This window comes from Phalacrocorax aristotelis, chromosome 1 (genome assembly GCF_949628215.1).
Source record: "Phalacrocorax aristotelis chromosome 1, bGulAri2.1, whole genome shotgun sequence".
NCBI lineage: Eukaryota > Metazoa > Chordata > Aves > Suliformes > Phalacrocoracidae > Phalacrocorax > Phalacrocorax aristotelis.
Window position 1 is genome coordinate 191,378,990 of NC_134276.1, and position 24,556 is coordinate 191,403,545.

The following is a 24,556-nucleotide window of genomic DNA, read 5'->3' on the forward strand; positions in this document are numbered from 1 at the left end:
CTTCAGATTGGATTTTCCCCTAAGAATTATGGAAAAACTGGCAGCTTTCTCTTGTAACACCACGTCCAGGGGAAATAAGTATCAGTACTAGAATCAGAAAGCCACATATTAAAATGCTCTAAAGAAAAGGGAAGAAATTCTCTAAAGAAAATGTAAATTGCTTCCTTGAAAATGCAGCATTCACAGAATTCATTTCTAGTCTATAAAAGAATTTAGGATGTACCTGTCTGTCATGCTGCTTCACGAATTGAAGATAACATCTATAGGCCTTAATTTTTTGCAATCCCATTTAGACTGTTTCCTGGATGTACCTCATAAAGAACAACTCTGAAATTTCTCAGCACCAAGCTTGATTATAAAAATAAAACCTAGAGTGAAAAAGTTCTTTACATTTAATTTTATTGCTTCTTTCTCATGGATAGATACACTCATACGCGTGTGTACACAAATCCTGATTAAAATAGGGGAATCAAGAAATTAGCTCCCAAGCCAACTTGGTTCTCTCCCAGTTAAGTCTCTAACTTGTTGGGTTCTTTTCACTAGTGAAGAGCCTCGGGTCTCCTCTCACTGCCTTTCGCCTCAGTCTGAAGTTGCCACTGCTGCAGGTCTGGTTCGAAGACAAGTGCCGTGCTTCCCTCTGCTACACAGGGGCTGCACAAGGAGAAAGGAGGGGAGATGGTGGTTATGGTGCTCTCTGTGCTCACTCCAGAGGGCTTTTCTCTGTCAAATCCTGTGCTGTTTGACAGTTGTGCAGGGCTGGTGGGAGGCAACATGCCTAGAATGGAAGTTGATGAGTCAATTGTTCGCCTTTGTCCAGGTAGGGCAGTTAACAGGGCTTCTTGGTATCTACGGGGCTGGGGAATAACCCTTCTCTCTATACTCCTTCACCTTGTTTGTTGACTTCTCTGGGACAAGACCCCCTACTTTGTGGATTCCTACACAATTCTGTCTTACTTGCTTCTGCCATCTCATTACTGCCTTTAATTTTTCAACCTTTTTCCTCACCGAGCCAGCAACTCCTTATTCATGTCAGGTTTGTATTTTAAAAAACCCCAGTAGTTCTACAGGTTTAGCCTACCATACACTAGAATATGTGTTCCTGCAGAGTCTGCCAGCTGAAACTGCTGCAGTAAAGCATTCCTGTTAAAAGTTAAGCAGTGTCTGAGGGTTCCTGTGGGCAGTTTTGAGGATAACTTCCTTCGCCAGAGTAGAGGCAAGTGAGGTGTGCGAGGGCATGCACGTGTGGAACTGTGCAGGTTTGACTTCTCCGTGCAGACTTTTTTTTTTAACAGAGTACAATTTTAGACCAGGGGAGGACAGAACAGGACTGTAGGATTTTGGAGTCATATTCTTTGTTTGGGTTTTTACCTTCTTTTTACATTTCTTTAAGAAATCACAGACACGTGCAATTCAGCACATAAGAAACAAAATCTGCACCTTTCGCAATGAGCATGGAAAGATTAAAGATTAGTTTAGATTCTTGATTCCATTATCATTAGTCTCCATCTTATTGAAAGCTGCAAGAGGAAAAACTTGCTGCTAAAGCGGCTGGTGTTCTTTTCAGGCCCTGCTCACGGAAATTAATGGGAGCTTTGCCATTAATTTGAATGGGGACAGGATGTTGTGCCGTATTGGCATAGGTGCAACCAAGTTGTGTGTTCTTTTGAACTTCACCTTCCTTTCAGCTCTTCTCTTGTCTAATCACCAAGCTGTTTTCACGGCACCTTTCTTGGAGTGTGGTTTAAACTCTGCTGACATCCCTGCTGCTTGTGCAGTTGTCGTTGCAACTGGCATCACAGCTTTGCTCTCATTAGGTCTAGTAGTTTTTCCATCTCCCCCTTTCCCCTCACGCGCCGTAGGTAATGATGTTATTGCAGGGTGGACACTTGCGCTCTGGCCCCCTAGAGTACTATGACTCTCCCTCATAAATAGTGTAGTGTTAGGCTCGTTGAGTTACTGCACTTAATATATCTGCTCCCCTGCTGTTCGAAACAGCTTCCACGCTTCACCTCATCAGCAGATGTGTCTTGCATTTTAAAGAAAAGGTGGTATGGCGGTGAAACAAAAATCTGGCTTTTTAGCACAACACTGGCTAACAAATTGGGTACTTTGCTGTGACAATCAGTTTGATTCTACTTATGTGTTTTCTCTTATATTCATCCCCATGAAATGTATATTTCCACTCAGCACAGCAGCTGCTAATGTTAACTTAGAAATGGTTTTAGTATCATATCCCTAAGGACACTAATGAGGATTTCCTGAAGTTCTCGCATATAGGTCACGGGTGTGAGTGGGGAGGCAGGGAGAGATATGAACGTCCTGAAGCACTTCTTGGGCATATGCCAAAACAGAGATGTGCATAATTGTCCTCACACGCAGAGTGATTGAGCATATGGGGGGATACACATAACATAAAATTCTCATTGCGTAAGAATAGACATACCAGGTCAGATTAGCATGGTATCCTGTGTCATACTCTCATGTCTCTTCAGATCTTTGCTCTTTTAATTAAGGTTTCTGTGAGGGGGGTGTTTCTGAGTTTCTCAATGGCCTATGATGAAAGCAGTGGGAAGAGCAAGGACATGAGAAAAAAAAAACATGACTCTTGAAAACTGGATTTTCTGTTAGGTGCACAAATTCCATTCCTTCTTTTAGACAGGTCATTCTAATCCAGTTTGTTTATCCATGTTTATATCAGTGGGTAATTCTGAGGCTACAAGAGGAAAAATGAAAAGCAAGTAGTTCTGCTTTCATTTGTATGCGGACTACATAATAATATCTTTGGTAAGTAAGCTGATAAATCTCCACTGTAAACCAGTGGATTTGTATGCCCCATGAGATAACAAATGATTTGGCTTATTGCCAGCCATTATTCTACCTTTAGTCCGTAAATCACCCTTTTTTCAGCGGGCTAGGCATGTATGCAATACATTTATAGTCACAACAAACACAGCAGCAGAGTGTGGCATTTTGAATAAGACTAAATAATACAAAAAAAACCTTGCTATTTTAAGCCTATCTATAAAAGCTTATCTTGGAATCTTTGAGAGCATGAAAGCACCACATTGCCCTTGAGAGGTGACTGTTCTGTATTTTGTGAGTTTTGGGGAGTTTTGGTTTGCCACTTCAGGGTGCATATGGTCTAAGCACAGCTGCCTTGGGTCATGTGTGTTTTAATAAACACTCCTCCCTTCGCCAGTAATAACACTGAAGTCTTTGTCAAAGCTGCCTCCAGGTTTACAGCATTTGTGTTGGGACAGAGTGGTTTTTGATTTGGGAAACATAGTGCGTAGCACAGGTATGCTAGTTGAGATGTAAAATTTCATCACTTCTGTGGAAAAAGTGAATGATGAATGTCAGAATATCAGCTCCACCAACAGTGACTTTCAAAAGGGATTACAGTACAGGTTGTAGAGTTACTTGGGATTCCTCTTGTATAAGAGACCTAAAGGCAGCCAAAGGAGAAAGAAAAAAACCTAAAGGGGATTTTCCCAATCTGTTATCACTGTAAAGCATTAATAACAGCTGAATTTCACTAGTTCAGTTCTGTATGGTGGTCTGTGTCATTTTCAACATGCAGGCAGTACTAATGACTTTTTGGTGGAATTTAACACATCTGTACAAAAAAAGAATTCAATAGTTTCTTGCTGGTTTTGAAGTACCAGATGCTTTCTGCTGAGACACACAGAAAGAAGGCTAAGGAGACAGACATAAAAGTTCTTAGCACTAAGTATTTTTACACTGAATACAGCAGTGAAGCAAAGGAGCACATACACGCTTCATACCCTTCAGAAACTCATGCAGAAGATGAAGTAAATTGTTAGACCACAGCACAAAAACTGATTTTTGCAGTTATTGGGGAAGGAAAGAAGGGGCAAGAGGCAGAGATGGAAAAGGATGAAGTTTTAGGAGGGAAATGGAAGGCAAAGGTGAGATAACGCTAGTGGGGTTTAATTACAAAAGAAAAGGAGGCTGAGGACAAATGTAATAGCAGGCTAAGGTAAAGTCAGGGCTATAGCAGTTCATTTGGATGCCTTGCAATTTAGCTGTTTGATACCCCCTCTTTTTCCTCTTCTACTCTGGTTCTCTACCACATTGCTCATCCCGGGATGGGAAGTGCTAGGGCTGCCAACGTAGAAGGGACTGGTTTCTTTCTGGAACGTTTATTAAACTTGCTTCTCCTACCATTTACGCTCTTTAATCCTGTTTTTGTTACAAAAATGGAGGTACAAAAATTTGGTACAAAAATGGATACCATGTCTAGAACTGTTGGGTAGGACGATCCAAATGGTTTATACTTTTATTTTGTTGCTATTTCCATTTACTTTATGTTTTAGCTATATCCTCACTGTGTTGCTCTGTTGGAGTTCATTTCAGGAGCTCTGAGTCTTCCTGTGTCCTGTAATCCAGTAAAAGTGCAGTGAGAGTTGTTCCCTAGGGGCCAAAGCAGAGATCCAGCCTGCTAAACTGGATTCAGCCATATGATGTGGCTAATCCATTACAGCTCTGCAAAGCAAATGTGGACGCTAATCTCAGCTGTCACCAGTACAAAACAATAAAACAAAATTTACAAACTAGGTTTGCTAATCACAGACTGAGAGAGCAGTGAGTTGACTGTTCTGTGCAATCACTGCAACTTCCTGTGGTTTGCACAGCAAACAGACCTGGCTTCCTCATTTAAGAAATGAAGCTATAAATCTCAGTTGGTAAGACTTGAAATTAAAATGTTAACCCTTTTGAAAAAAATGAACAAACTACTGACCAAAAGTATTTTTCTCTCGTTTCCATCTGCAGGAAGTCACCAAATCTGTGCAACCCCTTCTGCTGGGAAGAATAATAGCTTCTTATGATCCGGACAACTCCAGTGAAAGATCCATAGCCTACTACCTGGCCATTGGCTTGTGCCTTCTCTTCCTTGTGAGAACACTACTCATACACCCTGCTATATTTGGTCTTCATCATATAGGAATGCAAATGAGGATAGCTATGTTCAGCTTGATTTATAAGAAGGTAATTGTTTCATTTACACTCGAAGTAAAACCTCTGTCTGTAGCCTACATAACTTTTAGGCCAGTTTATTGAAAGATTGATAGTTTTGTTAGTCAAGGTACACAAAGTATGAAGAATGTGGCTAATGTCAGTTTCTGACAGCCATCCATTTCCTAAGTCCAAAGAATTAAATACTGTCCTACAGGTGGTTTGACTGAAGTCAGCCTCTGTGTGAGTTCAGACTTGCTCGATATGCAGTGAGATGCCTTAATTGTTCTACCACTGTGCTCCTGTTCTGCACGTGTATTGCAAAGGAAGAATAACATATGCTGGTGGTCAAAGAATATTTTCAGAAGAGGATTAGGGGTGAAGATTTAAACAATAAATATAACATAGAAGGGATTGAGTTTGAATGATACTCTGAGAGATCTCTATAGCATGAAGAACAACAGATACTGGTGCATCGCATGTTCACAAATCCAAAGATTTAAAAAGGTGTTTTACCAATGCCAAAAGCAGCTAATTTAAACAAACATGTTAGTTACTCTAGTATAAAGCTCACTGTGAAGACATTTTTCAAAAATGTTTGTCAAGATTGGCCCAGTAGGAGATTTTTGAGGATGCGCAGCAGCACGCAGCATGCATGCTTAATTAACACTTGCATTTGCATATATATCTATATACATAAAATATGCAAGAGAAAGCAAGGACTAAGTCAATAAATCAATATTTGTAAAGCGATTTAATGGCTGTATGAAATTGAAGTGACATGAATAACAAGTTTAATGAGACTTTCTCTGTAACATAAGCAGATAAGTGAATTGTTATTTATACTACTGTACCGTTGCCTATTATTTTTATCTTTATTTGTTCTGTTTTATGGGGATGAGTTACATGGCCGTTTTTCTATGGTTTTGCTTTCTTTTACAGATCTTAAAACTGTCAAGCAGAGTTCTAGATAAAATAAGTACTGGACAATTGGTCAGTCTTCTTTCCAACAATCTGAACAAATTTGATGAGGTACGTCATTGGTTGTTTAATCCACTTGTTGATCCATCAAATACAAATGCAATACTTCAAGCTGTTCGTGACATATTAAGGAAGGAAGGAGCATAAATGATGGACTGTACTGAGTACTCACTGTAGATATAAAATGAATTACTACCTTAAGAAAATATGTTGGCACGCGGTCATGGAAATACTTGTTCTGATACTTATGGCATCCTTTATCTCCTATGCTGATTAGTAGAGGAAAGCTAAAAACCAGGTGTACCACAAAAACATGCTTGTTCTACTGTCCTGTGAGAACCTGCCAGGAAATCTCTGGGTTATGCACTTGGTTTCACAGAGGTCAGAACTTGCTGCTTCAGTCCTTCCATCCTCTTTTCCTGACCGCCATACCTTTTTACTACGGTGATCCAGTCTGATCCTGCCATTGGACAATCGATGATGTTCAGCATCCTGTTGCTGCTGTTACCCACTCACTCTCCGAAAACTCTGACTAAGTGTTGATGTAAGACGTTATTAGGAATCATTCCCAACACATCCGACTTAGACAATACTTCCAGAGTCTCCTGTAAAACTTCTCTTTCATTAAAGACACGGAGGTAAACCCCTGCTAATGGCTTTGGGGACTGGAAATTCTATGAGCTTCTGTTCAGCAGGCTTATTTAATTGGCCCATTGGTAGTACAAGGATTGCTTCCTGTAAAAGAAGCAAGGTCAGAGGGACTGTGGACACATGGCTGGGACTGTAGGGTGTATTTACTTTAAGCACTATATTACTGTATAAAGCCATGTCAGCTAGTGCTGAACAAGCTAGGACAAGTGCCCTGTATTTGCAGGAGTGTAGCTGCAGTAACACAGACCCCTGCGCAGCCTGATCACAGGATTCAGTCCAAGGTCTCCCCAATGTGAAGGAACATGACTGAAGTAGCCAGCAATCTGTTTTGGTTTAGTTGTGTTCACACAACAGTCATCTCTTCACCAAAGTAATATTTGCCTCCTATATTGGATTAAATCACTCTCAGAAGATCCTTCTGTGTATTTTTCTCATCTTGCAGTGGCTGAAAAAGCCAGCATTGATGGCAAATTCTGTTTACTTTTACAAAGCGGGTATTTTTCCTTATGCATATATACATAGCGAAGAGACAAGTGCAGACTGAACTTTGCCTTACAAGAATCAAAGTTTAAGTGTGGAATGTATATGTATTGCTGCACTGTCATAATTAACACCCAGAATGCTATGTGCTCAGGATCACAGATCCTCCTTTATAAACTCGTTTTACTACTGGAAATATTTGTACCATTCTTCATTACATTTTTCAATGTGTCACTTTAATGACTTCTTCCTTTTTGTGTAGCTTTCAGAGCACATCTGTAACTTGTATTATTATTTTCTGCTGTGGGCCTCCACAGGGTCTTGCTCTGGCTCATTTTGTATGGATTGCACCTTTACAAGTGGCACTGCTGATGGGACTGCTCTGGGATATGTTAGAAGCTTCTGCATTTTCTGGACTTGCTTTTCTAATAGTCCTGGCCTTTTTCCAAGCCTGGCTGGGACAAATGATGATGAAATACAGGTGATGAGACTGTTTTAAAATATTTCAATATATTTTCCAGAAACACCTTGGTTTAAGAAGTTTATACCACTTGATTAAAAGTCTCTAGTTATGACATTATTACAGAAAAAAAGTCCAAAGAGTGTTGTCTGTGTCAGGAAAGTCATGGACAAGCCTTTACTTATTTAGCAGCGGCTGTCTAAACTTAACAAAATGAAAGGTCTAATGTGCAGTAAATAGTGACAATGCTTTGTAGAAATAAAACTCCTTGTTAGTGACTCGATCTGTCCTTTTTAGAGCTTTTATTTTCTCCTTATTAAAAAAATTACTAGATTTCTAATAATTCCTTTCACATTCTTCATAATAATTCTGTTAAAATAATAATTTTAAGCATAGGCATATAGGGAAAGTGTTTTCATTAGATGTAACTGGTAACAAACTAACTGTACAGGATGAAAAAGACAAAGATTGACCTACTGCCTTTTTACTTTGTAGGAATAAGAGGGCAGGAAAGATCAATGAGAGACTTGTCCTCACCTCAGAAATAATTGAAAATATACAGTCAGTTAAAGCCTATTGTTGGGAAGATGCAATGGAAAAAATGATTGAAAGCATCCGTGAGTAAGTGTTCTCATTTGTTAGTCAAATCTTTTATAAGCTCAGGAAAAAAAATAAATAAATTAGGCGGCTCTGAAGACAATCTGTGGTCTTGTTAGTTAAGAAGTAAAGCACACAGATATTAATCCTCCATAAACTAACCATACATTCCCACACTGCAGCTTGGGTTTTTTTCCCATTTTGTCAAGTTCACTATGGAGGTGAGGGGTTTTTATTTATTTATTTATTTGCTTCCTGATTTGTTATAATGATATTTCAGTGGTTAGCCTGCACAGGTGAAACAATTGTGGCATCTGTGTTTGTTTCTGGCCAACCCTATCCTCATCTTACAATAAAAAGCCCTTTTGTGATGGTGGTTACTTAAGGCTTTACAGACTTTCCTATTCTGCGGTGGAGGAAAGGGTATGAGTGCTCTGCAGCCACTCTCGGAGAAATGCAATAAAGCTGGTTTTAAATGTTATATGCAATCTGCGAAAGGATTAAAGTACCGCAGCATCATGTATTCATCCTGCACGATTGCATTAACATTTATTGTCTGTAGATAGCCTTTATAATGCTTATCTCTTCAATTAATGTTGAGATTGAACTGGAACTACCAGAGCTGAAGCAGAAATGAGGTAAAAGAGCTAACCTAGTTAGCTGAGAGCTATGAGAAGGTCTTCGTTACCAGCAGGCAGTCCTGGGGGAAGGGAGAAGTGACATATTGATTGATGGATGGTGCTGCACTAAAGCTGTCCCGTGTGTGTGTTTAGTCCTTTATAGAGAATTAAAATTCTGTGCCAGGTGTGTGATTGGGAAAATAAAAGAAAATAGAAGAAATGTAAGTGTCATATTATCATGTAAATAAAAGAGATGAAATGATATTATTACACAAACACCTTATTGTTCAGCTGCGTTCTGAAGACAATCCAGGGAAAGTGAAGTGTTCTTTAGCTTTAGAATAAGGAAGATCTTAAATTTGTAATGATTGACTGTAAACAATCAGAGAAAACTCAGTCTGAATCCAGGCCGGGAGTTTCAGTTCAAAGATGGAACCAGGTTAGGATTCCCCCCTGGTGTCACTAGTCACATGCATTGCTTTTAGGAAATCTGAGACCACATCTTGTGAGCAAATCCTGTAGAAATGAATGAAATAAATTTTAGTCCACAATGTGGTCACAGAAACCTGGAAAAAGGACTGTCATTTTATGATCTATATTTTCTAAAATAATTTATAGTGAGTTTGTAATGCTGGAATGAAATATTTATTATATTATGCATGAATTTTTAAAAGACAAGAATGCTAGCAGTGTACTACAAGATGAAAGTATCTCTCTTCTACGTCTCTGCATCAAAATACCATATTTTTTTGAGTGATCCAACGGGTCACTTGGTGAAGACATCACCAGAGCAGGTCAACCCAGGAATGTCATTTTCAATTGAATTTTGCTTGCTGAGCCAGCTCTGCAGGGCCTTCCAATCAGTTGGCTTGTTAAGCTGGTAGGAAACGAGACCTTGTGTGTGAAGCCATGCCTGTATTTTAGCAACAGTACATTATAACTCAGTCATTACCAAACTGTTTCTACTTGCTGGCATTTTCTAATGCAACCCAGTTTAATCAACTCTAATGAACTAGATAAACCTGTGCCCTTACTCTGGTAGACTTGAGCTGCCAGGGTTGGCCATCCTGCAGGGGTAACACTGCCCCAGGCAAACTCCCCCAGGGAACTGTGACACTTCAGAGGGACCAATATGGGCTATCTCCTGTGTGCCCTCTGAAGTCTCTGTACTGATAATAACTGTTCATAACAGGTCTCTTAATAAACATGCCTGCAGTCCTATGGGCTATGCAATGTATTCGGGGAAGTAAAAAACCACAGTGCCAAACTGTTCCCCTGAACAGTAGCATAGCACTGGAGAACGTGAAGTTCAAGGATGGCAGTGTCTATGCTTTGTCAGCAGAAGATACATCTTAATATGAAACAAAGAATCTCAAGCTCATGTATTTGACCTGATTCCTGCAGCATCATTTCAAAAATGGGCATACATTGGTCTACAGTCCAGACATGCATGAGGCTCATAGTGCCCCTTAAATCTCTCTCTAAGTGCCCATATTGCATCAGCAAGACCTGTCCCAAATGAGTTCTTAGTTTATAGAGCTCTCAAGCCTGTATCACAGACAGACCCACCTCTGGTAAACTTTTGCTTGTGGCTGGGTCAGATTGTGGCTGGTACTTGAGAGCATACCAAAAAGGGTTAGTACTTTGATCCTTCCCCTCTGGAGAAGCGTCTGTGTGCATCAGCACAGGGGGGTTCTACGCAGGCATTTGTGTGGGACTAGGAAAACACCAAGCCCCCAAATCTCTGTTATTCCTATTCAGTGCTGCCACCCACAGTCTTATACAAGCTCTGGAGGGATTTACAAGGCCCTTTCTCCAGGGCAGTGGCTACTACCGCGGTCGTGACCTGCATGCCTGACCACTTTCTTCAGGCATCTCTTTTGAAATACAGACTTAAGAAGTGCTAGGCAACCTGCTCCAAAACTGCCTGAGCTCAGATTTTCTGTGAGGGACTTTTAAGAACACTTTGGCTGATAAAAGTTGGTAAGATGTTGGATGCGCATGGAAGTCTTATGCATATGTAATGTGGAGCTGAAAGGGGGTTCCACACACCTCCAAAATCCTGGATGGACTTTGCATGCAGACGCTGGCTCAATGCCAGAAGGTACATAAAGATTATGGTGCTCAGCCTTGCAACGCCAGATATTACTGTCACTAGTGTGACTGTGAATTTCTGCACAGTATCCCAGTGGTTAGAGCACTCACCCAGTGAATGGGCATCTTGGGGTCTAGCTCCATCTCTAGCCCCAGTTAATTGCTCTTGCAGCAGAGCAGTTGCTCTTTCACTGCAGCAGAGGTGCCTCTGTTCAGGCAAAGCTGAGCTGCAGGGCACCTGGGGAATGTAAAGTGAATGGGGTCAAAATGAGAGCATTCAGTAGAAAGCTTCAGCACTGTGGGTTAGGGCTATCAACTCAGAAAATGAATTACCCTCCCTGGATTGTTTCTCTTTTTATTTATTAGCTTACTATAAGATGCATAGACATTGTGGAAGCAGCAAAGAGTAATCACCAGTTACATTCCTGACCGTACAGCAGTCAGCAAGCTGCTCAATAGACTGAGCTTCTATGGAGAAAGGAATGGGGAGAGCAGACTCTGCCTTCCACCTCTTCAGGCTGAGGTTAACTGATACCTTACTTTATGGATGAAGCTGTTAGTAGGGTGCTCTGCAAAAGGATATTACACTATAATCAGATTGTGGATTGTTCTTAGGTTTTTTATCATCATGTATAGCAAACCTGGGATGTCAAAGTATCTTATTTGTAGGGGAATTATCTACCTAGTTGACCAGATGAGTATGGGATGACGCTTCTAGGAGTGTGTCATATACCACAGCATTAGATACTTAAAGATGGATGTGCCAGGAATTGTAGGGGCTTGTGGTTTATGAGATATCTAAATCATGACATAGATCATTGTTCTTTTGTTGACATCTCTGGACGTTGGTACCAAAATTTGGCTCCAATTATTTTTTAGGTCCAAAAAGTGGTTTGAATCTTGCTTTTTAACTGCAGTCCTAGAAAATAACAAGGATGAATAAGCCTCTGAGTTAATTGACTTACCAACAGTTCCATCCAAAATATTTGTAAGATGTAAACTGTGGAATCCTATACTAATTTTTTTTTTTTTTTTTTTAACAGAACTGAACTGAAGCTAACCCGAAAGGCTGCTTATGTGAGATATTTCAACAGTTCAGCCTTCTTCTTTTCAGGCTTTTTTGTGGTGTTTTTAGCTGTGCTTCAATATGCTGTGGTTAAAGGAATTATTCTTCGAAAAATATTTACCACCATTTCCTTCTGCATTGTTCTTCGAATGGCAGTGACCAGGCAGTTCCCCGGGTCCATACAGACCTGGTATGACTCTATTGGAGCAATAAACAAAATACAGGTAGGGTGCATACACTAAAATCTTCCCAAGTACGTAAGCTAATTCTTTATAGCATGTTATCTTGTCAGTTGATCAACAAAAGCACACAGCATTTATGCAGACTTTCCAAATATACTATATGTTGCTTTGACTACGCACCATGAAATGTCATTATAAATCTTGATATTGTTATATGGTTCCCCAGGCAGCATAACCACAGGAGTCTCATGCTACCTGCACGCTCCTTTTTTTGAAGCAGTGGCATTTATTTCTTCTCACTGCAGAATAAGGAACTTAATAAAAATATACCATGAGTTGTGCTGCTTAAGAGATGTTTGTCCTTCAGAAAAGGAAGTACAAAATTAGTACATGTTTTATATAGCACAGCTTCCAGTAGTTGCAGTCACAGGTTTTCTTTCCTAGCTAATAGTGGCAAGAACAGCCGGAGATTGTGCATCTTATGCAAATGTGCATCTCATTCATTATGAATAGTAAATATAATTAAGGTACTGGTCAAATAATTATTACCTACCTTACCTACTGAGATCAATTGCTCATATACCAGCATGAGAGGCTTATCTGCAGAGTCAAATCAGGGTGAATCCTCATTAAGTCTATCTGTTTTATCTGCTGTTTTGAAATCACTCCTCAGGAAAAGAATTCTTATTCTATTTCAGGGTGAAACCTTAATTCTTTTTTTTTACATATTTATAGAGTTTTCAATGGTAAAATACACATTTTATTATTTTTAGTGTGGTAAAAATGCATAATATGGAACTTAAAGGTCTTAATCAGAAATTTGAACTTTAATATAGAATAAGAAGCAGGTATTAGATTTTTATGATTTTCAACTGGGCAGAAATTTTGAGAAATCTAGCCATAAACCTTTCTATTCGACATTCAGAAGGCTGCCTTGTTGGGTCCCAGTTTAGGCAGTCCTTGTGCTCTGAGATTCCCTAGGCGTAGGTGGAGGTATCCTGTGTCTCCTGTTTCCTGGAAGAGTGTATCCAATGCACTGTCACTGCACTGGCAAGCCTAGTTGTCATGCCATTGTCCTCACTTTGCTGAACACTTGTTTTTGGGGTATTAGCTCTGTGGGTGCTCCGGAGTCCACAAATAAACATCTCTCTGTGGTGGGTTCAGCATAGATCCCATAGGCAGACTGCACAGAATTCCAGAATGCCGATGCCATTTACTTGTCACAAGAAATATAAACAAAAATAATTCATCACTCATACATGTCTGATTTAATTTCCTCATCAATTTAGAGAGTTCACTGGGCCAGGTATGTATTTGCCCTGTAGCTAGACCCATGTTTTCTAGACCATGGAGTCTTTCAGGATCAGTGTACTTTCTCTATCACTGCTCCAGCAACTCCACTGGATGACCCCACTGCCTTTGTTATGAAAGCCTAGCTATCATTTCCTTCTTTTGCATAAACTGTGTTTTGCCTTCTAGTTTTTCAGTTCCTGCCCTTTCAATCATCTGCTTTTTCCCTTCTACGTGTTCTACTTGGGAAATTTGCAATTTTATTCTGGAGAACTGTCTTTTCCCCTTACCATCTACTTAGTTTGTCCACTGTATTGCCCACATAGACCTACTTGGTTCCACATAATTTAAAAAGACAATTTAGAAGAGATGTTACCTACAGACCGCATAACCTTAACAAAATAACGGAATAGAAAAGTTGTCTTTCCTACATTAGCATAGGCTTAATCTGTTTTCCTGACACTATCCCAGAAGGCAACACAAGCATTGGGTTGCTGACTTTTGTCATTTGAAATTACACTACTTCTGTGCTGCGCTTCTGTACTGGGATCATTATCTACTTTGTTGTTGTTGTTGTTGCTGGTAGAGACATCATTCTAACTCTTTTAAACTCTTGCAGTTTTGGAATAGGGAGATAGTAGCATGTAGTTGCTTTGTTTCACTGTTCACCAGAGTGCAACCTTCCACCTCCTGCTCCAAAACCAAAGCTTTATTTGGGAAGCATTTAGGTCAGGGGCGCGATGCTGCCTGATCCAAGTCCTGAAAGCAAAGGAAATGCCAAGTTTTGATATTTTTTCTAAACCAGAACCAAATACATTTGTAGTTAATGTTTTCAGTAGAGATGAAAGAATTGGTAGTTTCAAAAGCATTTCATTCTGCATCTGAAAGATGTATAAGCTATATTTATGCCTCTCTCTAAGACACTACAATGCAATAGCACCATCAGAAATATTAGCCACTGGTCAGTGTCGCATATATGTGCTGCTTTATGTGATACAGCCATCATCCCTTACCATTTCCTCTCATCTGCTTTCATGGTGTTTCTAGGATTTCTTGCTGAAAAAAGAATATAAAGCCCTGGAGTATAATCTAACAACCACTGGGGTTGAGCTGGACAAAGTAACAGCTTTTTGGGATGAGGTTAGTACTTTTACCCAAAGTAAATTAAAACACAGAGTGTATCTTTTCTACTGATATTTGCCTTGGTGTTCTCTAAAAAGTGAAGCCTACACCCGTTCATTTTAACTGGCTTCAGATATCAGTAGGCAAGGGATATATGGCAAGTAATTAATGCATGACATCAAATTAGCTACAGCTGAGAAACTTTGGAAGAGACCTTTTAATAAATATTAAGACCTGTAATAAGTAGTTACTTCTGGTTTAAGCCAGCCTGAGAACAGAATCAGGCTGCATCATGTATAAACATTGGAAAGCAGTTCTATAATAAGCAAATTTTGTTTGTGTCCACATATTTAGGAGCAAGTACAATACACACATTAAATATATATATATTTAAGACTATAATAAATATGTTATAGATAGGAAAAGTAACATCAGAAAAGTAAGTTCATGTGTTTTCATAAGTCCGAAGTATGATATATATATCTGCATATGCATGTTCTATTTATTTTTTTTATGTACATAGAAATAAACATCTGTGTATGTTGCAGGGAATTGGAGAGCTGTTTATAAAAGCAAACCAGGAAAACAACAACAGCAAAGCTCCTAGCACTGACAACAATCTCTTCTTCAGTAATTTTCCCCTTCATGCCTCTCCTGTTCTTCAGGATATAAATTTCAAGATTGAGAAGGGACAGTTATTAGCTGTTTCTGGATCTACTGGAGCAGGCAAGGTATTTCTATTTCTGTTGTTTCAACAAAAGACGTAATAATTTTAAGGAATAACACTGTGTTGTCATCTGTATTGTTACCTGCATTGTTACTTCATTCTTGCTATCCTGTGCTCGCTGTAAAAATGATGGCTGTAGGAAAATATGAATAAACTGTAAGTTTCAATAAAATGGCCAATAGTTATTTGAAGTTTTACTCGGTGTCCAACATGAAAAAAAGTTTGCTGGGTATTTTTTGTACATACAAAGATACAGACTTAATAAGGAAATAGCAATTTAAATTACAAAACTATTTGTCCATAGGAAGTAAAAGGAGATTTGCAGGAATAATGCAGATGGAAACCTAAAGTTAATATTCATGGTGAGAAACTCCCTGCCTTTAAAACAATAAACTGGAGAACTGAGCGTAGATAACCAGATGACTCAGTGTGCTAGAAAGCAGACTTTTTCTTTTTTTTCCTGCCTTGCTAATGTTTTAAGGAAAAATTTGAACACAAGATGGTGAGTAACCTACAATCCTGGCATGGATTAGCCAGGTAACTAAGACACATGTCCTGGACATATAGTATACCTGGTCACTTATGCTCTGGTTCCTACAGTTCCTCACTCAGACAGGCTCCCTGAGTCCCATGTGAAAGCCTGGGGAGGTGCTGCTGAAACGGAAGCTGATGGTTTTCTGAGAGAAGTTGTGGTTTAGATTAATCATCATTTTAAAACCCCAAAACATTATTAATACATTTAGTTTGCAGATAGCATGTCCAATTAACCTCATTAAGATAAAATGAGTTGACCTGTGATACACTTACTCACTTTGAACAGCAAGTAATTAGATGGGTCTTTCATCTTGACAGGGTTTTCTGAGGAGAGGTGAAAGTCAAACGTTCATTATGCATTTGGCAACTTTTCTTTTCCTGTTTAACAAATTATTGGTGAATGTATTCTGATTTATTTTACTTGCATTCAGTAAGATCTTTGGTCTGTTGGAGTCAATGGCAAAGGACCCATCAATTTTAATATGATCAAGGCTTCTGTATTATTTTTCAGTAATGATACCAGTAGGAAAGAGCAAGGTACTCAGGACATGAGGTTCTCCTGAAGCTGATGTGTTGAGGTATATTTTACTGTGATACTTCTGAATTAACAGAATAGTCTTCCTATGTTGCTGATAATCTCAAATGGCTATTGCTAAAGCTGATACTTGTAATACAAAACTATCAGCTAGAAAGTGCTGAAGGACCTATGTATATCTCCTTTATTCAGCTACTTAGGAAACTGAGGAAAATTCAGATCACACTGAGCAGTTTATGTGAATATATACATACAACAAATTTGCACTGTTCAAGACAATAAAGAGAAAAGGCTTATAATATTATCTGAAAGATTTACAAAAAATAAGGTTTACGCATCCCCCGCGCCGCCGCCCCCCCGCCCCCCCCAAAGAAAATAAAGAGAGTTTCACTTTTCCTTACACACTCTTAATGTAAGGTTTCCTTCATGTTACTTAAGGTTGTTATTGTATATTCCAAGAATTGTCAGGCCTGTTTGACTGCATACTTATTTTATCTTTAACAGGTATGAAGCCTGACATCAACTCTTTAATATTGCTTCAATATTAGATAGGGTTGGGTTTGGGCTTTTTTTTTTTTCCATTTATGTTATATGGCAGAAGATACAGTAGTTTAACATGCAGTGTGCAAAACATACTAAGCAGCTGTCCTTTGTAAGATCAGAAACTACTTACTCAGCAGTTTGGAAAATTCAGATTCTGGTATAATGGAAAGAATCTTGTGAGCCTCCCCCTGTATATTGTATACCTTGTCAAAGGATCTCTGGGCTTAACAGCACGAAACTGTGACTTAGACAGATTTTTAGATCTTTGGCTGTTGCGTCCCAGCTCTGTTGACTGTTTATTAGTGATAAGAACACCACTGGAATGGATCTGTAACAGATTTTTCCTTGTATTTCTCAATCCTATTCTTTGATCTAGTAGCCAGTGATGTGTGACAAGGTTATTACAAGCTACTGATTAACTTTGAAATTATAACATGTTAGTACTGAAATGGCAATCAGTTCTTTTATGAAGGGAAACAGTAAATATACGTAAGTCACATATTCACGTAAATGAGTTAACAGTTACACAGGAAAATTCAGATCACACTGAGATGTTTGTGAGCAGTTGTGTACACATACACAAAGAAGTTGCATTTTTCAAGGCAATACAGAAAAAAGGCTTATGAACACTAGCAAAATTGTAAACATGAATGGTGTTGTACAAAGAACAAACAAAATCATCACTGATAATATTAAAAATCAAATAACATTCTCCAGAAATGCTAATACCTTCTGTCTCTATGTGTCTCACAGATACTCACATTTTTACCTTGTTAAATTACTGGAAGTTTAATTAAAAATATATACTTTTGCAGCAGCACGCCTTACACAACTTTTGTTCACTGAATAAGTTTCTCTTATTTCAGAGGCCTTTCAGAACCATATGTATTATGTAAATCTCCATTAATTGCAGCTTGTGCTAGATCGGTACTTACAGGGACACTCTTTACAAGACAAATGTACCTTTTAAGTGACTTAGCAGAGTGACTCTCATTGTGTTTAGCATTTCTTATGGTTGTTATATTAACCAAATGTTAATGATTTTTCAGACTTCTCTTCTGATGTTGATCATGGGAGAACTGGAGCCTTCACAGGGAAAATTTAAACACAGTGGAAGGATATCCTTTTCACCTCAAGTCTCCTGGATCATGCCTGGAACAATAAAAGAAAACATAATTTTTGGTGTATCCTATGATGAATACCGATACAAGAGCGTCATCAAAGCCTGCCAACTGGAAGAGGTCAGTCATCTAGGACTTTTAAGACCTGTGACACAAACCAAGTGAAAAACCCCAAAGAATAAGTCAGGGAGTGGAGCTTAAAGTAAGGAAGACGTTTCTGAGATTTAAGGAACTCAGCCTGGCATCCCAGTTTTGTGGAATTGCAAGTTGCTTGTTGCCAGCTCCTTGGGAGATACATTGATGGCGCTGGTTCTTGTATTTTACACAACAGGAGCTAAATAAGCTTTCTCAGTCTTCCTTGCTAATTAAAAACCTGGGGAAACACACTAATGTTAAAGAAATGATGTAAAATTTTTTTTTGCATTTCTTCCCCATGAAGAAGCTTTCCCTTAAAATCTTGGAAATGAACTTGTTTTTCTCCATTCTTTTGCACTTCAAAAATGGCTCCAGGGATAATTAGAACTCTCTGCCAGAAGCCTAAGTTATTTAGAGGAATATATTGACTGAAGTTGGGTTTTTCTGTGTGCACATTGAAAATTCTCACACTGGAAATTATTGCAGGATTGATCATTATGTGCTACGTAACCCACAATTAGTACAATGTCATGGAAATGTCCTTGTGTGTGTTTGATGTTGCCAGAGGGTAGTGTAGGAAAAGACATCTTTTCACATTGCAAGATACAAAAGGAGCCAGCATTTTAGACCTTTCCACCCTTATTGCTGTGCCTTAAGATCAGGCATTTTGTCTGTAATGTGTAGAGGAAACCAATAAATATTTAACTGTGCTGAATAGGATCTGTCTTTGGGCCACACAGTGAAAAATATTTTCTCTTAGTGCCAGTCAAGCAAGAAAACAATAGCCAGTCTGTTTAAAAGTAAGACGAGGTTACTGTGCTTTATCTCAGAGCAGGGTATAGTTAAATGATAAAGTAATCTTTTCTTATATGTTTGTGGTCATTTCAGCTTGTGTTTGGATTGTGGTTTGCTGGAAATCTGCTTTGAAAGCTTCGGAAGACAAGAGAGTTAACAACTTCTGTGTCAGGCTTTCTGAAGAGAGTAGTCCTTAATCCCGGTCTTAAAAGTTGTAGTTAATGCCAAAGCTCTGAGAAACAACTGGCTTCAGCAGTTCAGAGCTGTCCTTGCCCGAAGGAGCTTCCCAGCCCAGGCTTTTCCTAGAGCAGAAGCTGGTTAATTATGGCTCAGTGTCTTCGTGTTGCTGGGACGGCTTGGTGTCTCAGTGTCAGTGGCATGGCTCACTGGCTTGGTGTTTCAGTGTTGGTGGGACGGCTTGGTGTCTCGGTAGGCTGCTGTTCCTTTCTTCTCCAAACAAGCTCGACCAAGCCAGCTTTGATCTGTGTTGGTGCAGCTCTATGCAGAATGATATGCCTCACCTCCTAGCAGGGCTCATTATTTAAGATCAAGTCTGATTCTTACAAGGGTATTTTCTTCTGGACTGAAGCCGAATAAATTGGGCTGGCCTGAAGAGAAAGCAGAATGGTCTGGAAGGAAGCCAAATGCGTTACCTTACTGCTATCATTATGCTTTCTAGTCTCATTGGCTTTCACATCTTAGTTACCGAAGAGGACTTAGTAGGGCAGATTGAAGGATAGACTTCAAATACTAATTCCCTATTTATTCCCCAGCGTGACCTTTTAGGGGTTTGTGGCAGCAAAGGTTAGTGCTTTCTTGGATTGGGGTTGTGCATGTTCTCCAGAGGGGAGAGGTACCAGAGGGTTTTTGCCTAAGGGAGTTCACTTTGCCCCCTTCTCTGCAACTTTCCTAGGTAGTTACATAGTCCACCTGAAAGTAGGCCTGTTGGTGAGTCTAGGTCTTATACGGGCTCTTCAAGGTGAACCAAGGATTGGTGATAAAAGAGAGTTTATTTCCTTATTGCACATATGCTGAAAGTCAGTTAATATACAGCTCTTAACAGTAGCTAAGTAAGACTTACTTCCAAGCTCCATGCTTGCAAAAACGTTTTGGGGAATACAAAGCCATCTTCTTTAACCCAGTGGGCAAATAGATGTGTTACTACTGCAAAAAGTAACATACCTGTGAAATGCCCCCTTTGCTTTGCCATCTCCACCATCACCCTATAGGGGAAGCATGCTGATGATCTAGTCCAGTTCCTAAATCTGATGTGTTTTTCCCTTTGTCTTCATTAGTGCCAATAAAATACTACAGGTTGTTCTATGTGAGTCACATCATACCATATACATAGGTTTGGGGCTTCCTGACACACCGTAAATAGCCTGTTCTTGTCCATCAGCAGAACAGGATGCTGAAGCTGGGTGACTTCATACAAGGTGCTCTGCTCTTTGTTTTAGGTCTATGGAGATACACAAATGATATTAAGCAAGTGTAACTTAATTTGGTGTGCATGAGAGTTTTCAGAAAAGTCAACACTGAATTGTTCTGCCTGACTTTTTGGACTGGTACGCAGTTGATTTGCTGAGGAGTTATCACTTACAGACCCCTTAGTGCTGCTACGTGCTTGAAGGTAGATTTGTCTCAAAGTAATTATGAAAGATCGAAAGTGCAAGTAAATATTTCACAGACCTTTCCATATTTTTAGGTGTCCAAGAACAAAATTTTCACTGGATAGGAAATCAGATATTTATTTATAGGTTAGAATATGTTATGTGTTAGATTTTTATTCTGTGAAGTCGTGAAGAATGGCAAATCTGGTTATATTAACCATTACCTAAAGAACAGGTGGGCTTTGGTGGGTTTTTCTTGGATGGAAGAAGTTTTTTTTTGATGTTTTTCTAAAAGATTTTCTTGCAGTTTTACATTTTGTTCCATTTGTGTATGGAACCATCAAAAGGAAGGTTAAAAAGGTGGTTTTTTCTCTAATAATTTGAATATTCACAATTAACATTACTGGAAAACAATAAGACTATGAGCAACAAAAGGATTTTCTTTTATTTCTTTTATGAGCTCACATAAGTTCATAATGATTTAGAACACTAAAGTGGGGCATTTTTTAATCCAAAGAGTTCAGGTAGCTACATGGTGTACTCGTATACTCAGCTTAAGAGATTTTTGCCTTCACCTTCTTATTCTTGCCTTGCTGCAATTCACCTACCCTCCATTTGTGCCAGTACACCTATTCATGATGTCATATTGTGAAACAGAAGATGAAGACAAAAAAGAAAATTATTATGATATATTGGAGAACTGCATCCCTCATAAATACTCTGCCAAGATAGAGTATTGAGTGTGTTTGTGTAGTGCACAATACATTAGGATCTCAGTCTGTGCCTGGGATCTCAGACACTGTGCCTCTCAAGTATCCTTTTTTTTCATGCATAACATAACTGTTGTCTCACCCAATGCCCATCACATACGTGCGTGACTGATGAACAGTCAGCTGCAGTGAATCATGTCATACAGTAGATACTATTTTGTGAGACTACACGTGGGAAACATGTTTTAAAGGTGCTCCTTTGAGTGTAGTCCCACTTGATGGCACACGTATGGCAACAGTATAGTGTCATAGGTTCCTTTCGGGGTCCTTGGGCCTCACTGCTCTGCTCTGTAGCCTTCTCTGGATTTTAGGGGTAGCAAGGGCAAGGGACATCGCGGTGCAACCCTGCCTGAGTGTATGAGATCTGAGTTCTTGGAAGGATGCACAATGAAAGGCAATGTGTGTCGAAGGCTCAGTGAGGTCTGAGCAACACTGCTTGTCAGAATTTCATGGTTACACTGTGTAGATATATAATCCTGAAGAAGCGTGAGAAGGGTTCTCAAATGCATCTCTATGTCCATCAGTAAAAGCATGCTTAAGGTCCTTTTTAAATTTCTGTTTGTACAGCTTATATGCGTATTTTTTATGGTAGTGTAGCCTGCTTTATATGTGTAAAATGATTCAGGACTTGATTATGATTACATTTCTAGATTATATTTTTCCTTTGAGGGTAAGTAGGGCATCAGGGGAGGTAAAATCATGTTTTACAATGTGGTTTTAATTACTGGAGTTAGGAAATGGGCAGAGGTTAAGAGGAGGGAAGGTGATAGAACAGAACGACTGCTTTGGAGTTGAGATAAAGGGATTAATTAAGAGCTACCTTAACATTTTTGATAACCCATACGAACAGCCTTACTGGCAAAAAATATTTCTGAAAGCTCAGGGCAAACAAAATATGGCTGCAGTGCGACATAAGTGGTGCATAGACATTGCCCCTTCTTCTCGTGTGATGCTGAACTCAAGGGAATGCCAATATATTTAAATCACATGATGCATTCTCTGAAACACCACAGTAAATAAAGTTATACAAAAAGCCATAGGAGAAGGACTGCTTGTTCTTTCTCCATTGCCTTCTTCCACTTTTTCTTTCCTCGAGAAATAGTGAATATTTTAGCAAGCAAGCAGGGTGATTACCTAATTTAACATGCCTTCTAAAACAAAGGTCCCAGGTTGTAAATATGGAAGTTAAGGCTTTCAGCTTCTAGATCAAACCATTCCAGCACAGATCAGTAGTCCTTACCATTTGTCCTTTATTCAGAAGCTTTTTTGAAATAAATTGTTTGAATGAGTTTAATTTTGAGTGTGCATGTATTATCACAAACCTATTACCTTTAAAATCTTGAATAGGCATGCTATAATATAGAGAAGCTAAGATGTAATTAGTGTGGACTCTGAACTCATTTCCTAAAAGCATTCCCCATAGGCAAGCTTAAAGGTACTCAAAAGTAAGATAAGATGAATTGGTGCTGCCTCGGCTTATGCTACCTTTTTTTTCTCTTCACAAGGTGTTTTACCCTTTTTATCAAGTACTTTTCATCACATTTATGATAAAAATCAATTAGCAAGAGAAGGTGAACTTTCGCCTAGCATTTCAAATTAAGGACCAAGTATGAACAAATTTAACTCTGAGAAACCATCCTGCATAATTCATTGATTTTTACTGTTATTGCTCAATAGCAAAAGCCACTGGGAAATGTGAACTGGATTGAGTTTATATGTCTATGGAAACTTGCAACTAAATTTGAAGTAATTCCACAAGTGTAACTTCCCCAGAGATGGAAGTGTTATATTAATGTCATGGCAGGGATAGCATGAATATAAATGGGAATTTGTAGGACTAGCCAATTGGGTTTGCAAAATCCTTATTACTGATGTAATGAAAAATGGGGAAGGAATGTGACTTGATTTTCAGATTTTTTAGATTGAAAAATCAGTATTAATAGCCTACTATACACAGGGTGTTGGATTTTGTTTGGTTTTAGCACTTGCTAAATCAAAAATGTAAAACCTGTGGGCTGTTGAAACAGGAATCTTTGTATCTAAATGCTGTTAATGTTGAACAAAGTCATGCTATGAGAATGAGTTCCTCCAGTCAAGACTGCAGAAGCAGGGCCATTATAGTTATTCTTCCTAAAAAATAAACAAGCATCGTATCCCATTTGAAGGAGTGCAGTAATTAATTAGTTTTAAACCATACTTCCATGAATTCTGTTTTTACCTTTTCACAAGGTAAGAGATATTTTTCCAACTGGTTAGTTCATTTGATCCTTCAATAGTTACCTAAGAGGCCATAAACACATAATGGCAAACTACCTTTAAGAGATAACCACTCTTAAAGTAAACACATGTTCTGATTTGAGAGCCACCAGCTGCTCTTGAATATAATGTTTAACATACCATGCAAATAGAGGAAGTGTTTCTATGTGAAATTGAATCATATAATAGTACTAAAGAAATTTGTGACCAGATTCTGTATTTTTTTGAGCTTGTTTTACAGGGTGTTTGTGAGATTAATTTTTATCTAAGAACTTAGATTATAGAGAGAATAATTACAGAATCAAAGAATGGTAGGGTTTGGACGGGAGATCATCTTGATCTGGAGAGTGTCTTGTCCAACCCCCCTGCTTGAGCAGGGACACCTAGAGCAGGGGGCACAGGAACGCGTCCAGGCGGGTTTTGAACGTCCCCAGGGTAGGAGACTCCACAGCCTCCCTGGGCAGCCTGTTCCACTGCTCTGGCACCCCCACAGGAAAGAATTTTTTCATATTTAAGTGGAACTTTCTGTGTTCCAACTTGTGCCCATTGCCCCTTGTCCTGTCATTGGGCACCACTGAAAAGAGCCCAGTCCCATCGTCCTGACATCCACCCTTCAGATATTTATAAGTATTGATAAGGTCTCAGAGACTTAATTAGAGAAAGAGACCGTCAATTTGCCAAGCCCTGGTTTGTGTTCCTGCAAGGTCGACGTCTCCTTGCAAAGGATGGCATCCACCCCTGGGTGAAGAGTTCACTGCAATGCCAGGGATGCCCTGGAACAGAAATACATATCCTTGCATCCCACTGTACTGTTCCAGCCCCTTTTATCCAGGCTAGTTTTGGGTTTGCTTATTTTCGGTTGGTTGGTTGGATAGGTGGTTTGGGTTTTTTTTTTAGCAGATAACTAAATTTGTAGGAGTTAAGAGGTGGTTATGTCAGTGAGTGAAATACCTTGTGCCCTGTTTTTCACAGGGGATATTGGCAGATTACAAAGTGTGTAGAAAAGAAGA

At 39.1% G+C, this 24,556-nt stretch overlaps 1 protein-coding gene across 1 annotated transcript in view; it reads left to right on the forward strand.

The window, feature by feature from the left end:
- The window catches only part of CFTR (CF transmembrane conductance regulator), a 91,792-nt gene that overhangs the window by 16,537 nt on the left and 50,699 nt on the right, over window positions 1–24,556 (forward strand). The window contains exons 4-11 of the mRNA XM_075081127.1: window positions 4,795–5,010; window positions 5,920–6,009; window positions 7,407–7,570; window positions 8,045–8,170; window positions 11,904–12,150; window positions 14,446–14,538; window positions 15,069–15,251; window positions 17,909–18,100. Coding sequence (XP_074937228.1) covers window positions 4,795–5,010; window positions 5,920–6,009; window positions 7,407–7,570; window positions 8,045–8,170; window positions 11,904–12,150; window positions 14,446–14,538; window positions 15,069–15,251; window positions 17,909–18,100 — 1,311 coding nt within the window. The remainder of the gene's footprint in view (window positions 1–4,794; window positions 5,011–5,919; window positions 6,010–7,406; window positions 7,571–8,044; window positions 8,171–11,903; window positions 12,151–14,445; window positions 14,539–15,068; window positions 15,252–17,908; window positions 18,101–24,556) is intronic.